The 12984-nt window shown below is 37.5% G+C and overlaps 1 protein-coding gene across 2 annotated transcripts in view; it reads left to right on the top strand.

Annotated features, from left to right (window-relative positions):
* Positions 1–3567, top strand: part of USP38 (ubiquitin specific peptidase 38) — a 33221-nt gene extending 29654 nt beyond the window's left edge. For both annotated transcript variants that reach the window (XM_088828007.1, XM_055404404.2), the window contains one exon: positions 2471–3567. In XM_088828007.1, the coding sequence (XP_088684133.1) occupies positions 2471–2632 (162 nt within the window). In that variant the 3' untranslated portion in view covers positions 2633–3567. The remainder of the gene's footprint in view (positions 1–2470) is intronic.
* Positions 3568–12984: the final 9417 nt, after the last annotated feature.

Here is a 12984-nt window from a genome sequence, read left to right as displayed (position 1 = left end):
AATAGATGGGGAAACAGTGTCAGACTTTGTTTTTTGGGCTCCAAAATCACTGCAGATGCTGTTTGCAGCCAGGAAATTAAAAGACGCTTACTGCTTGGAAGGAAAGTTATGACCAGCCTAGAGAGCCTGTTAAAAAGCAGAGACATTACTTTGCCAACCAAGGTCCGTCTAGTCAAGGCTATGGTTTTTCCCGTGGTCATGTATGGATGTGAGAGTTGGACTGTGAAGAAAGCTGATCGCCAAAGAATTGATGCTTTTGAACTGTGGTGCTGGAGAAGACTCTTGAGAGTCCTTTGGACTGCAAGGAGATCCAACCAGTGCATTCTAAAGGAGATCAATCCTGGGTGTTCATTGGAAGGACTGATGCTAAAGCTGAAACTCCAATACTTTGGCCACCTCATGCGACGAGTTGACTCACTGGAAAAGAGTCTGATGCTGGGAAGGATTGGGGGTAGGAGGAGACGGGGACGACAGAGAATGAGATGGCTGGATGGCATCACCGACTCGATGGACATGAGTTTGAGTGAACTCCGGGAGTTGGTGATGGACAGGGAGGCCTGGCGTGCTGTGATTCATGGGGTCGCAAAGAGTCGGACACGACGGAGCGACTGATCTGAACTGAGGCAAGATCTTCTTGAGCAGAACTTGAACTCTGCTTTGCATATTTACTCAGTTTATTTGTTTCATTAGGGAACATGATCTGTATCCTAAACCAAATATTGTTTCTTAGATACAGAGCCATATTTTCATTGCTTGTTTAGATAGCTTAATATATTGTAGAGTCAGAAGGAAGTATTTCTGTTCTTATTTTTGGGTCTATTTCTGATACTATGGCAACTTTTAACATATGTAATCTAACTTTACAAATTGAAGAATAAATTAATATAATCCTTGAGAAATATTGTGTGAGAAATATACTGAGCCAGCAGTTATAAATGTTGTAAATGATGGAGTTAATGGAAAAATTGTTTTTGAGAAATATCCTGTAAATTAAGTTTTAAAAGCCTTTCTAAGGGCCTGTCAGAGACTGGTTAATTAGGCCATTCTGCTATAAGGATTTCTTATCTATGATCACATTCATCCATAAAATATGTGGTTGTTGATCATTTTGTGTATTGGGAATCACATAGCAGTCATGTATACTTTCTGAGAAAGCAGGGTGTCCATAATGTAAAGATAGATCTCAAGGTGTGCCTGAGGTTTTTCCTCCATAATAAAAACCAGGCATCTCATGAGGAGGGTAGAATAGTCAACTAAGAAAATTTAGCTAGAAATTAAACATTACATTGCCAGAAGGAGCAAACTAATTGGACTTTTAGTTGAAAAGCTGGAAATAGTACAGTTTTTATTATTAATGTTGATGGCACTGTGAGGGTCCTTCAGGAAGATCATACCTAACCAGTTAAGGGTTATGCTGTTACCAGTGGCTTTTAGACCTTGTTGACACTAATGACCTCATTTGAGAGTTGTATCCTCTTTCCCAGAAAATGGACCTATGCCAGAATATTTTGCCTATTCTTCCTAGGAGTTTGTGCCAGTTTTCGAATCCAGTTCAACACCTTGCCAAATGAATTTGCAATTTATAAATAAATGTTTATTCATATTTGTTCCTTTCATGGTTAGGTACCTAACAGTGTTCTAATTTGAGATCATGAATATTTACTGAGCACCTAATATGTGTCTGGCACAGAGATGAATATGAGTCCTTATAAAAGTTCTAATAATCTGATAGGGGATGGTTTTAAGTAATACTGTAAGAAGACAGGCTCCATTTTCTTTAGCAGTGTTTATGAGATGAGATCTGTTATTTACTGAGAAATATTCTGAGGAAAGGGCAGTAAAAAATTGAGCCCTCTTTCATTATTTATAACTTTTACTGTAATCACCCACTTCCAAAACAACCCCACTTGATGGAAAGTAGATAATCCATTGTCATAACCTTTGAATTCTGTGTTCTGTGTATTAGGAAATAAATCCATTCTTGTATTTGTTGATGAGCTTTGCAAGAACTGTGATGTTTCTGTAGAGAAATCTGAAGACTATGGGGCTTCGGTTAAAGTGGGGTATTGACAGAGAATGGCCTTTAGGATCTATCATCCTGTAGAATTACACCAGGATTTTGCTGTCTGTCTTGTTTGCTCCATCTGTGATTATGTATTTCAGTACAATTTGACAAGGATTAGTGTAATCAGTCGGAGAAGGCAATGGCAAGCCACTCCAGTACTCTTGCCTAGAAAATCCCATGGATGGAGGAGCCTGGTAGGTTGCAGTCCATGGGGTCGCTAAGGGTCGGACACGACTGAGCGACTTCACTTTCACACATTGGAGAAGGAAATGGCAACCCAATCCAGTGTTCTTGCCTGGTGGGCTTCTGTCTATGGGGTCACACAGAGTCGAATATTTTTATAGATGATATACCCATCCACGGCATTTAGAGTTTTAATGTCATAAAAATTATTTTAAATTTCAGGAACAAGAGTTGAATGCTCGAGCCCGGGCCCTACAAGCTGCATCTGCATCCTGTTCATTTCGGCCCAATGGATTTGATGACAACGATCCACCCGGAAGCTGTGGACCAACTGGTGGTGGGGGTGGAGGCGGATTTAATACAGTTGGAAGACTCGTATTTTGATGCTGAGAGAGTCCAAAATGCACTAGTCACAAAACATCCAATACCATGACTGTTAAAATGTCAGACTGTAACAAATACCATATCTATCTATTATTTTTCTTTTCATTAGACCCTTATACTTTAAGAAAACACAGTGCTTGTTTTATTTTCTTGACAATTCATTTATTAACAAAATGCATCATGGGAAAAAAAATCTACCTCTTAAAACTCCATTTGCTTTTATGGTTAGACATGCTTGACCAAAAATTTTCAGAGGAAAATATGTACCTGGTCCCTAATGAAGCTGCATTAAATTTAGTTAGAGGCATTTAAATGGTCCTGTGCTCAGTTTTACTGAACAGAAAATAGATTTCACTTAGCATCCTTTATAAAAGAATTGTGTGTTGGAAGTGAAAGAAATATTGTTTAAAAAGAAAATATTTTATTCCCTTTGTAGTTACCCCATTATTAAATTCAAGTCTTTGAGAATACTAGCGATGATACAGTCTCTTATGAAGGCAATAACATAAACTTTATCGAGCTCTAGTACTTTTCAGGTTTGTTCAGTGCTGTTTTCAGCATCACTGTCTCTGCATTTCAAGTAAAAATGTTTTAAAAAAGGATTATTTATACATATGTGCTGAATTTGATCTTAAGAAAGGTGCATGATCCTGTAGGAGTCACATTTTTACCTAAGAATTGCTAACTTTGTAGTATTTCTAATTGAGGATTTTAAAAATTCTATTTCAGGGAGTATATCTTCTGTGTGTTTTGAAGGAGCTGAGTTCTGTATGTGCCTTGCAGTACTGTAATTCAAAAATAAGAATCTTTGGCAGCGGAAAAGGTTTTCTAAAATGAAATGTGAGGAAGTAATTTTTTGTGCTAACATTAAAATTATAACTTTTGAAAGGTATTAGATTTTCCTGAAGTAAAATCTGATGGTTCTAAATCAAAAAGTGTGATAGTTTGTTTTTAAATCGTATAAGAATTCAGAGGATATGAACTTGGTCAAGTAAAAAAAAACTTTTTTGATTTTTTTACTTAATCCTCAGAGTATTAAACATTGATCATACGTTTTCAGAGTTGTACATTTGGGCTTTTTTTTTTTTTTTTTTTTGAGGCATGTGTTTTGCACAGTTCTTTCTGTTTCACAGTTTCAGATGAAATGTAAAAATGTCAGCCCCTATCATCCCACATTTTCTTTGCTGGGAAACTGGAAACAAGTCACTTCTTCTAGGTCTTGATTATACAGTGTTCAGGAATTATCCCATTTGTCTCCATTCCTAAAAGTTTTAACTTAGCCATGGTGTACATAGTTTTGAAGATTGGTCATATATTTATTTTTAAAACATTTTAAGAAAAGAATGTTCTTTGTTGATTTGGGATTTATCTTTTTCCCAAGCTTTTAATGGCAGTGGTTAAAAACAGATATCCTCATCTTCATTCTGCTGCTTCCCATTCCTAACCTGTTTCTGGTCATCAGGAAGGTTAGAAAAACTGATTGGATTAGCTAAAAACTGGTAATTCTTCACAGAATTGAGATTTCTCTTCCCTACAAATCACTGAACCAGAAGGAATTTTATCAAGTTTCTTTCCTGTGGACTTCCTGTTGTTCTAATAATAATGTCTAAGTTATGTATTCAGTTATCCACTGGCTAGAAAATGATTTATAGTCAGACTATATCAATCAGCATCTATTGAAAATGGTGAAGTCATTTAATACTTGGTGGGTTGATATTGGATTCAACTGCTTCTACTGGGAACTTGCATAAAGACAATTAAACCTACATAAAGTTTTATCTTTGAATAACAAGTCATTCAAGGATTTTTATGTGTCAAGGTAATTGAATATTCAAAATGATAACAAAGATGAAATTCTAGTTATGTAATATACTGAGCATGGGGACTTCCTTGGTAGTCCAATGACTCTGTGCTTCCAATTCAGGGGCATGGGTTTGATCCCTGGTCAGCAAACTAGAATCCTAGGTGCTGTGTGGTGTGGCACAAGAAAAAAAACAAAACATACTACTGAGCATATTTAGATTAACTTCATACCACTACCAAAAACTGGAAGTTAAAGATTTCCTTTTAAAATTACAACTATAGTAATAATTATTTGGAAGCAACCTAAATGTCCATCAACAGATGAATGAATAAAAGAAAATGGTATTTATATACAGTGGAATATTACTCAGCCATAGGAAAGAATGAAATACTGCCATTTGGAGCAACATGGATAGACCTAGAGTTTATCGTACTAAGTGAAATAAGTCAGAGAAAGACAAATATCATAGGATGTCACTTATATGTGAAATCTAAAAAAAATTATACAAATGAACTTATTTATAAAACAGAAAGAGACTCACAGACATAGAAAACAAGCTTATGGTAACGAGTAGAAAGGTGAGGGATAAATTAGGAGTTTGGGAGTAACATGTACACACCACTGTGTGTGTAAAATAGATAATCAACATGGACCTACTGTGTAGCATAAGGAGCTGCACTCAGTGTTTTATAACAACATTGGAAAAGAATCTGAACAGATAATGTGTGTGTGTGTATACCCACACACACATCCAACTAAATATAACTGGATCACTTTGCTGTAATCTGAAGTACTGTAAATCAACTATACTTCAATTTGAAAAATAAATTTAAAAACAAAAATGATAATAAAAAAAAATACCCAATGAATCTTAAAAAAGAAGTCTAATAAGTCTAAAAGGCTCTTCTATGTATATATACCAAACTGTCATATCATCATAATGTTAGCCTTATTTTTTGTTTTACTAATTTTCTTATAGAGTCCTTTTTGGAAGTGAATGAAACTCAAAATGAATGAGGGATTTTTAAAAAACAAGGATTCAAAGTAAACAGTTCCTTAAAAAAAAAAAAGTTAACTTGTAAAGAAAAACCTCAAGTTTTCTGTGTAAAAGGAAATTCTGTTATAGAAATAGTTTTAAAGAAATGAAGTAAAGATTTTTATTCAACAAATCAGCTATCTGGGTTTTACAAAATCAAAAGGATTTGTTATGTAAAACCTTTAGCCCCAGTGTTACATAACCAGTGTGGATTTAACTTTAAAAATAGAATCTAAGAAGTCAGCCAAGTGTGTAGCCAGCTCTCATCGGCAGTGTCAGTTATGGCCTGCAGTTGTTTTTCCTTTAATAAATCTCATGTTTTCAAGGTTTGCTTTGTGTGCTAGAGACACACACACCTTGATTTCAGAGAGATGAAAAGGTTAGCCTTCCCTGGGTAGATCAGTGGTTTTTCAACCATGCACAATGTTAGAATCACTTGGAAAGTTTTAAAAAAATATTACCATGCCTGCCCCGCCCCAGACCTATTGAATTACATGGCGACTGGACATCAGTATTTTTTGAAGTTCCTCACATGATTTAAATGTACAGCCTTTGTTGAGAACTTCTGGGCTAGAAAAGGAATTGTTTTCTCTAGGACTTTTATCCAAGGATGGTAACATATTGAGTGATTAAGTAAGATTAAAATTATAGTAATATTAATTATTTGGAAGCAGCCTAAGTCAACCAGATGATAAAAGAAGATGTGGTGGATACTGATAGATGTTTATGTCTTTTCATACCTTTGCCCTCCCTTACTCTTTTTGGATAAAGTAAAGACTCAGATTAAGGAACTTGCTCAAAATTATGCAGCTAAAAAAATCAAATTGAGATTTTTGAAAGTCATAATTGAGATTTTAATCCATGTCTTCAGAACTCCAAAGTCAGTGCTCCAAAAGAGAGATGGTAATAAGTAGGAGAAAAATGTGAGCAAAAGAAAGAAGCAAATTACATATTAATAAAGGTTTGCAGTAAAGTATGAAATAGAATTTCTATAATCTACATCATTTATTCTTTTGCACTCCAAACACCATTAAAGAAAAAAAAAAGTGAGACCCACTCTGTGGAAACCTGTAGGTAGTAATCCCAACAGTTGAGAAATATGGTTCTGAGCGAACTCATTTGCTTCCCCTGTTTAATCTATGCTCATTTTACTAGCCTTATCTCTTCCATTCTTCCTTTCTGTCCTCCCATGTCATATTGGACTATGCATCCAGTATGCACAGTCCAATGCATTTCAGGCAGATTCTTTACCATCTGAGCCATCAGGGAAGCCCAGTTCTTACTCAGACATTATATACTTGCCATCTCTAGGCTTTTCCACATGCAAGTAACAGTAAGCACATCATTCCCCTGACCCCACTTACCCTCCCTGCCTTCATTTGACTAATTCCTGCTCATCTGTCAATATGCTCAAGTCTTCTCATACCAACCTCCCAAACTGACTAGTTTCCCATTTTATCCTGGGTTGTCTTGTGCTTCTCCTTGAAAATACCATAGCTTAGTAATGGAGTAAATTAGAGTTAAAGACTGATCCTTCACAGCAGAGGTCCCCAACCTCCAGGATCTAATACCTGATGATCTGAGGTGGAGCTGATGTAGTAATGATGGAAATAAGTGAACAATAAATGTAGTGCACTTGAATCATCCCTAAACCATCCCCCCATCCCTGGTCTGTGGAAAAATTGTCTTCCACAAAACCAGCCCCTGGTGCCAAAAAGTTTGGAGACTGCTGCTTTATAACAACAAAGATTAAAAGCAGGTCTTAACACAAGCAGGCTGTTTTAGTTAGCATAAAATTCAATTTAACTGATGTATAAGCCAGAATGACTTCTCTGTATCTCAATATGTGAAATTTTCTTTTACCATTTCCCTGTTAGAATTATAAGATGTCATTTCCAGTCTCCTATTCTTCCTGTGAAAGACCCTGCACCCCAGTAAATCATGTTACACGAGCATATAACTGTAGTCCAGGTACAAACAATTCCCCAAAGACCCTATTTTTCTGTAAGTCAATAGGTCAATGTTTATATTTAACTCTTAATAAACACTTAAATTTTGGGGGAAAAAAAATACCTTGAAAGGATCAAACTCGTGTAAGTAACTGCATGCAGAACAAAGTCCAGCACTCTTTAAAGGAATACAACAAACCAAGCATTTTAGAAAGTAAAATTCACAAGATTGAGGATCTGATAAAAAATTATCAGTCATTCAAAGAAAAATATGGCCCATACCCAGAAAAAAAACCAATCAATAGAAACAGGTTCAAATTATGGAAAGGAGGGAACTGACAAACTTGAACCTTAAAAGAATATGAAGAAAAATATGAACAAAATGAATAAAGAAATGGAAAATCCCAAGAAGCTCAACAAACCCTCAGCAGAATAAATATAAAAGAAGCTACACCCAATCACATAATGATCAAATTTCTTAACAATAATGATAGAAACTCTTAAAAGCAGCTGGAGAAAGAGAACACTTTACATATAGAATAGAGTTTAGCACACCATATAGGGCCCTCAAGCCATATCTATTCGGCCTCGCGGTTTTTCACAAATAAAATTCTGTTGGAATACTGACACACCTATTTGTTTACCTATCATCCATAGTGGTTTTTACACGACAATAGCAGAATTGAGTAGTTGTGACACAGACTATTTAGCCTGGAATGACAAAAAATATTTACTAAAGTACTTTACAGAAAAAGTTTGTGATCCCCAACATAGAAAAACGGAAGACAGCAGTCATCTTACTAGAAAATATGCAAGCCAAAAGGCAATGGAATGACATCTAAAAACTGCAGAAAAGAAAAACTACCTAGTGAGTATTTGCTAGGGCTTCCCTCGTGGCTCAGTCAGTAGAGTCTGCCTGCAATGTGGAAGACCTGGGTTCAATCCCTGGGTCGGGAAGATCCCCTGGAGAAGGAAATGGCAACCCACTCCAGTATTCTTGCCAGAAAATCCCATGGACAGAGGAGCTTGGTGGGCTACAAAGAGCCCATAGGGTCACAGAGTCCAACGCAACTGAGTGACTATCACTTCACTTCACCAGTGAAAATGTCATTCAAAACAAAGGTGAAATAGACGTTTTTAGACAAAAGTTGAGAATTTTTTCCTTGAGTGTTTGCTGTATGTGATATATTAGAGAACATTCTTTAGGCTGAAGGAAAATGATACTAGATGGAAAATTGGATCTACACAAAGAAATAGAGTGTTGGAAATAGATTTGGCACAGTTGGCTCAATATCCAAGAAAGGAGGGACAGCTTTGGAAAGCTCAAGTCTGATGCTGTGCTCATGAGCAGCAATCTGGACCGCCTGCTGTATCCACCATGCATCCAGCACACCACAGGCAGACGAGACTCCTGTCCAGGAAAAGAAGTGTGAACTTGGACTGAAGCAGAGTTTGGCAAACTCCAGCCTATGAGCCAGCCACCTGTTTTATGTAGGAAATTCAAAATAATTAAGAATGTTTAACTTACCTATAAAATTTAAAAATTAGTAAGTGAATTTAGTCACCTGAATATAAAGCCAATATATCAAATTCAAGTGCATATATAAAGAACAAGTATCAGAATATAAAACTGAATAATGATACATACAATAATATGTTTATATAGTATGTAATATTATTTATATAAAATATAAAATAATATAACAATAATAATATGAGGCTTCCCTCATAGCTCCGTTGGTAAAGAATCTGCCTGCAATGCAGGAGACCTGGGTTCGATTCCTGGGTCGGGCAGATCCCCTGGAGAAGGAAATGGCAACCCACTCCAGTATTCTCGCCTGGAAAATCCCATGGAGAGAGGAGCCTGGCAGGCTACAGACCATGGGATTGCAAGAGTCAGACACAACTTAGTGACTAAACCACCACCCCATACAATAATATTTTAAAAATCAGGTTTTTTTTAATATTTAATAATAATTATACAAGACCTCCACACAGAATACTATAAAACATTACTTAAGAAATTAAAGAAGACCTGAACAATTCATGGCTTGGAAAACTCAAAATTAGGAACACCTAATTTCCCCTACGACGAGTTGACTCACTGGAAAAGACTCTGATGCTGGGAGCAATTGTGGGTAGGAGGAGATGGGGACGACAGAGAATGAGGTGGCTGGATGGCATCACCGACTCGATGGACATGAGTTTGAGTGAACTCCGGGAGTTGGTAATGGACAGGGAGGCCTGGCGTGCTGTGGTTCATGGGGTCGCTAAGAGTTGGACACGACTGAGCGACTGAACTGAACTGAACTGAATTTCCCCTGTTGCTGCTGCTGCTAAGTCACTTCAGTCGTGTCCGACTCTGTGTGACCCCACAGACGGAAGCCCACCAGGCTCCCCCGTCCCTGGGATTCTCCAGGCAAGAACACTGGAGTGGGTTGCCATTTCCTTCTCCAATGTGTGAAAGTGAAAGTGAAGTCGTTCAGTCCTGTCCGACCCTTAGCGATCCCATGGACTACAGCCTACCAGGCTCCTCCATCCATGGGATTTTCTATGCAATAGTACTGGAGTGGCTTGCCATTGCCTTCTCCGGAATTTCCCCTACATTGACATATATAAATAGTGCATTCCCAACCTTGGAATTTTTATTTCTATTAATTGAGAAGCTGATTCTAAAATGGAAATGAAAAAATTATCAAAATAGTCAAGACTCTCTTGGAAATGAATAAGATAGGATGAATTTCTTTACAGGATAATAAAGTTTATTATAAACCTAATTAAGACAGAGTGGGCTTATTAGCCTGTTCAGAAGAGACACTCAAGAAATAGACCTATATTTATGCACACACAATTTATGATAAAAGGAAGATGATCATATATCCTAGTTTGCCTGAGGCTGTTCCCAGAATATAGAATTTTCAGGCTGAAACCAGAAAACTCTCAGGAAAACTGGGATAAGTTAGTCACCGTAGACAAAGGTGGGCAGGCACTTTAGAGCAGTGAAAAAAATGGGCTTTTCAATAAATTATAGTGGGACAACTGGATAATCATGTAAACTAAAAGAAACAGCCTTTACCTCACACTATGTACAAAAATATATTTCAGATATATGGTAAATCTAAACAAAAGCAAAATAAAAGTTTTAAAAAATTACTTAGAAAAATATCTTCAAAACCTAAGAATATGAAAAAATTTCGTAAATAAAACCCAAAAAGCCCTTGTCATGAAGAAAAGGAATGATAAAATGGATAACATAAAATGAAAAACTTCCGATCCTCAAAGACACCATTCAAGATGAAAAAGCCATGGAGTGGAAAATATTTGCAACTCACAAGTGAATATATAAAATAACTACAAATTTAAAAAGAGAAAAAAGACAATTCATAGAAAATGGGAAAGAGAGAAGCAGGCACTTCAAAAGAAAACAAATTTCTAATAAACATACAAAAAGAAACCTTATTCATCAGAAAATGTAAATGAAAGCACAAGGGTACACCATTAATTGCTCATAAAATGAATAAACTTTGACAGATTGAAATAGCAAATACTGATGAGAACGTAGAATGTAAAATCTCATACTTAACAGGAGTGTGGATTGATAAAACCATTTTGGAAAACTGGCAGTATCTTTGAAAACTGGACCTGTGCATATGGCTATAAAAATGTGTTCACAAAACATATTTGAAAAGATCTAATAAGTGAAGAGGAACTAAAAAGCCTTTTGATGAAAGTGAAAGAGGAGAGTGAAAAAGTTGGCTTAAAGCTCAACATTCAGAAAACAAAGATCATGGCATCTGGTCCCATCACTTCATGGGAAATAGATGGGGAAACAGTGGAAACAGTGTCAGACTTTATTTTGGGGGGCTCCAAAATCACTGCAGATGCTGATTGCAGCCAGGAAATTAAAAGACGCTTACTCCTTGGAAGGAAAGTTATGACCAACCTAGATAGCATGTTAAAGAGCAGAGACATCACTTTGCCAACAAAGGTCTGTCTAGTTAAGGCTATGGTTTTTCCAGTGGTCGTCTATGGATGTGAGAGTTGCACTGTGAAGAAAGCTGATTGCCGAAGAATTGATGCTTTTGAACCGTGGTGCTGGAGAAGACTTGAGAGTCCCTTGGACTGCAAGGAGATCCAACCAGTCCATTTTAAAGGAGATCAGTCCTGGATGTTCACTGGAAGGACTGATGCTAAAGCTGAAACTGCAATACTTTGGCCACCTCATGCGACAAGTTGACTCACTGGAAAAGACTCTGATGCTGGGAAGGATTGGGGGCGGGAGGAGAAGGGGACAACAGAGAATGAGATGGCTGGATGGCATCACCGACCTGATGCACATGAGTCTGAGTGAACTCCAGGAGTTGGTGATGGACAGGGAGGCCTGGCGTGCTGGGATTCATGGGGTCGCAAAGAGTCGGACACGACTGAGCAATTGAACTGAACTGAATGTAGTGTTATTCATAATAGCATAAAAATTGAAATAATCTTATGAAGAGTAGACTAGATCAGCTGTGGTATATTGTATATTAGATTCCTATACAGCAGTGAAAATAAATGAACTCCAAGTAGCATTACAAGATGGATGATTTCCACAAGCATAATTTAAGGAAAGTAAATTATTTCTGTAAAACAGGCAGTTTGTGGATGTAAGAAGTGTTGATGTTTTCTAAACCCCCCACCGTGTGTGGTCAGTCTTGTGGACTGTAGCCCACCAGTTTCTCCTGTCCATTGCATTTTCCAGGCAAGAATACTGGAGTGGGTAGCAATTCCCTTCTCCAGGAGATCTTCCCAACACAAGAATCAAACCCATGTCTCTGGTTCTCCTGCACTGGCAGGCAGATTCTTTATCATTAGCACCCAATGAACAGAGGAACCTGGCAGGCTACAGTCCTTGGGGTTGCAAAGAATCAGAGATGACTTAGCAACTAAACAAGAGATCTGAGTCAGTCCCATTGTCTCTGCATGGCCAAGCAAATATTTGTGTGGATGTTATGGTGGGAGAAAGGGAGAACTGATCACAGAGAACCATGAATGGGGACTTCCATGGTATAATTCTATGTTTTACCTAGTTATTCATTTATCAGCTTTGTTCACTTTATGATAACATAACTACTATATACTTATAATTTTGTGCTTTTCTGTATGTCTTTTATCAGTTCAGTTCAGTCACTCAGTCATGTCCAACTCTTTGAAACCCCATGGACTGCAGCACGCCAGGCCTCCCTGTCCTTCGGCAACTCCCAGAGTTTACTCAAACTCATGTCCACCGAGTCGGTGATTCCATCCAACCATCTCATCCTCTGTCATCCCCTTCTCCTCCTGCCCCCAATCCCTCCCAGCATCAGGGTCTTTTCTAAAGAGTCAGTTCTTTGCATCAGGTGGCCAAAGTATTGGAGTTTCAGCTTCAGCATCAGTCCTTCCAATGAATATTCGGGACTGATTTCCTTTAGGATGGACTGGTTGGATCTCCTTGCAGTCCAAGGGACTCTCAAGAGTCTTCTCCAAGACCACAGTTCAATTCTTCGGCGCTCAGCTTTCTTTATAGTCCAACTCTCACATCCAT

Source organism: Moschus berezovskii, chromosome 19, assembly GCF_049115385.1.
Source record: "Moschus berezovskii isolate FMDL1 chromosome 19, NW_MosBer_1.0, whole genome shotgun sequence".
Classification (NCBI taxonomy): Eukaryota; Metazoa; Chordata; class Mammalia; order Artiodactyla; family Moschidae; genus Moschus; species Moschus berezovskii.
Note: the sequence above shows the minus strand (reverse complement) of the source record. Positions and strands in the feature narration are given on the sequence as shown.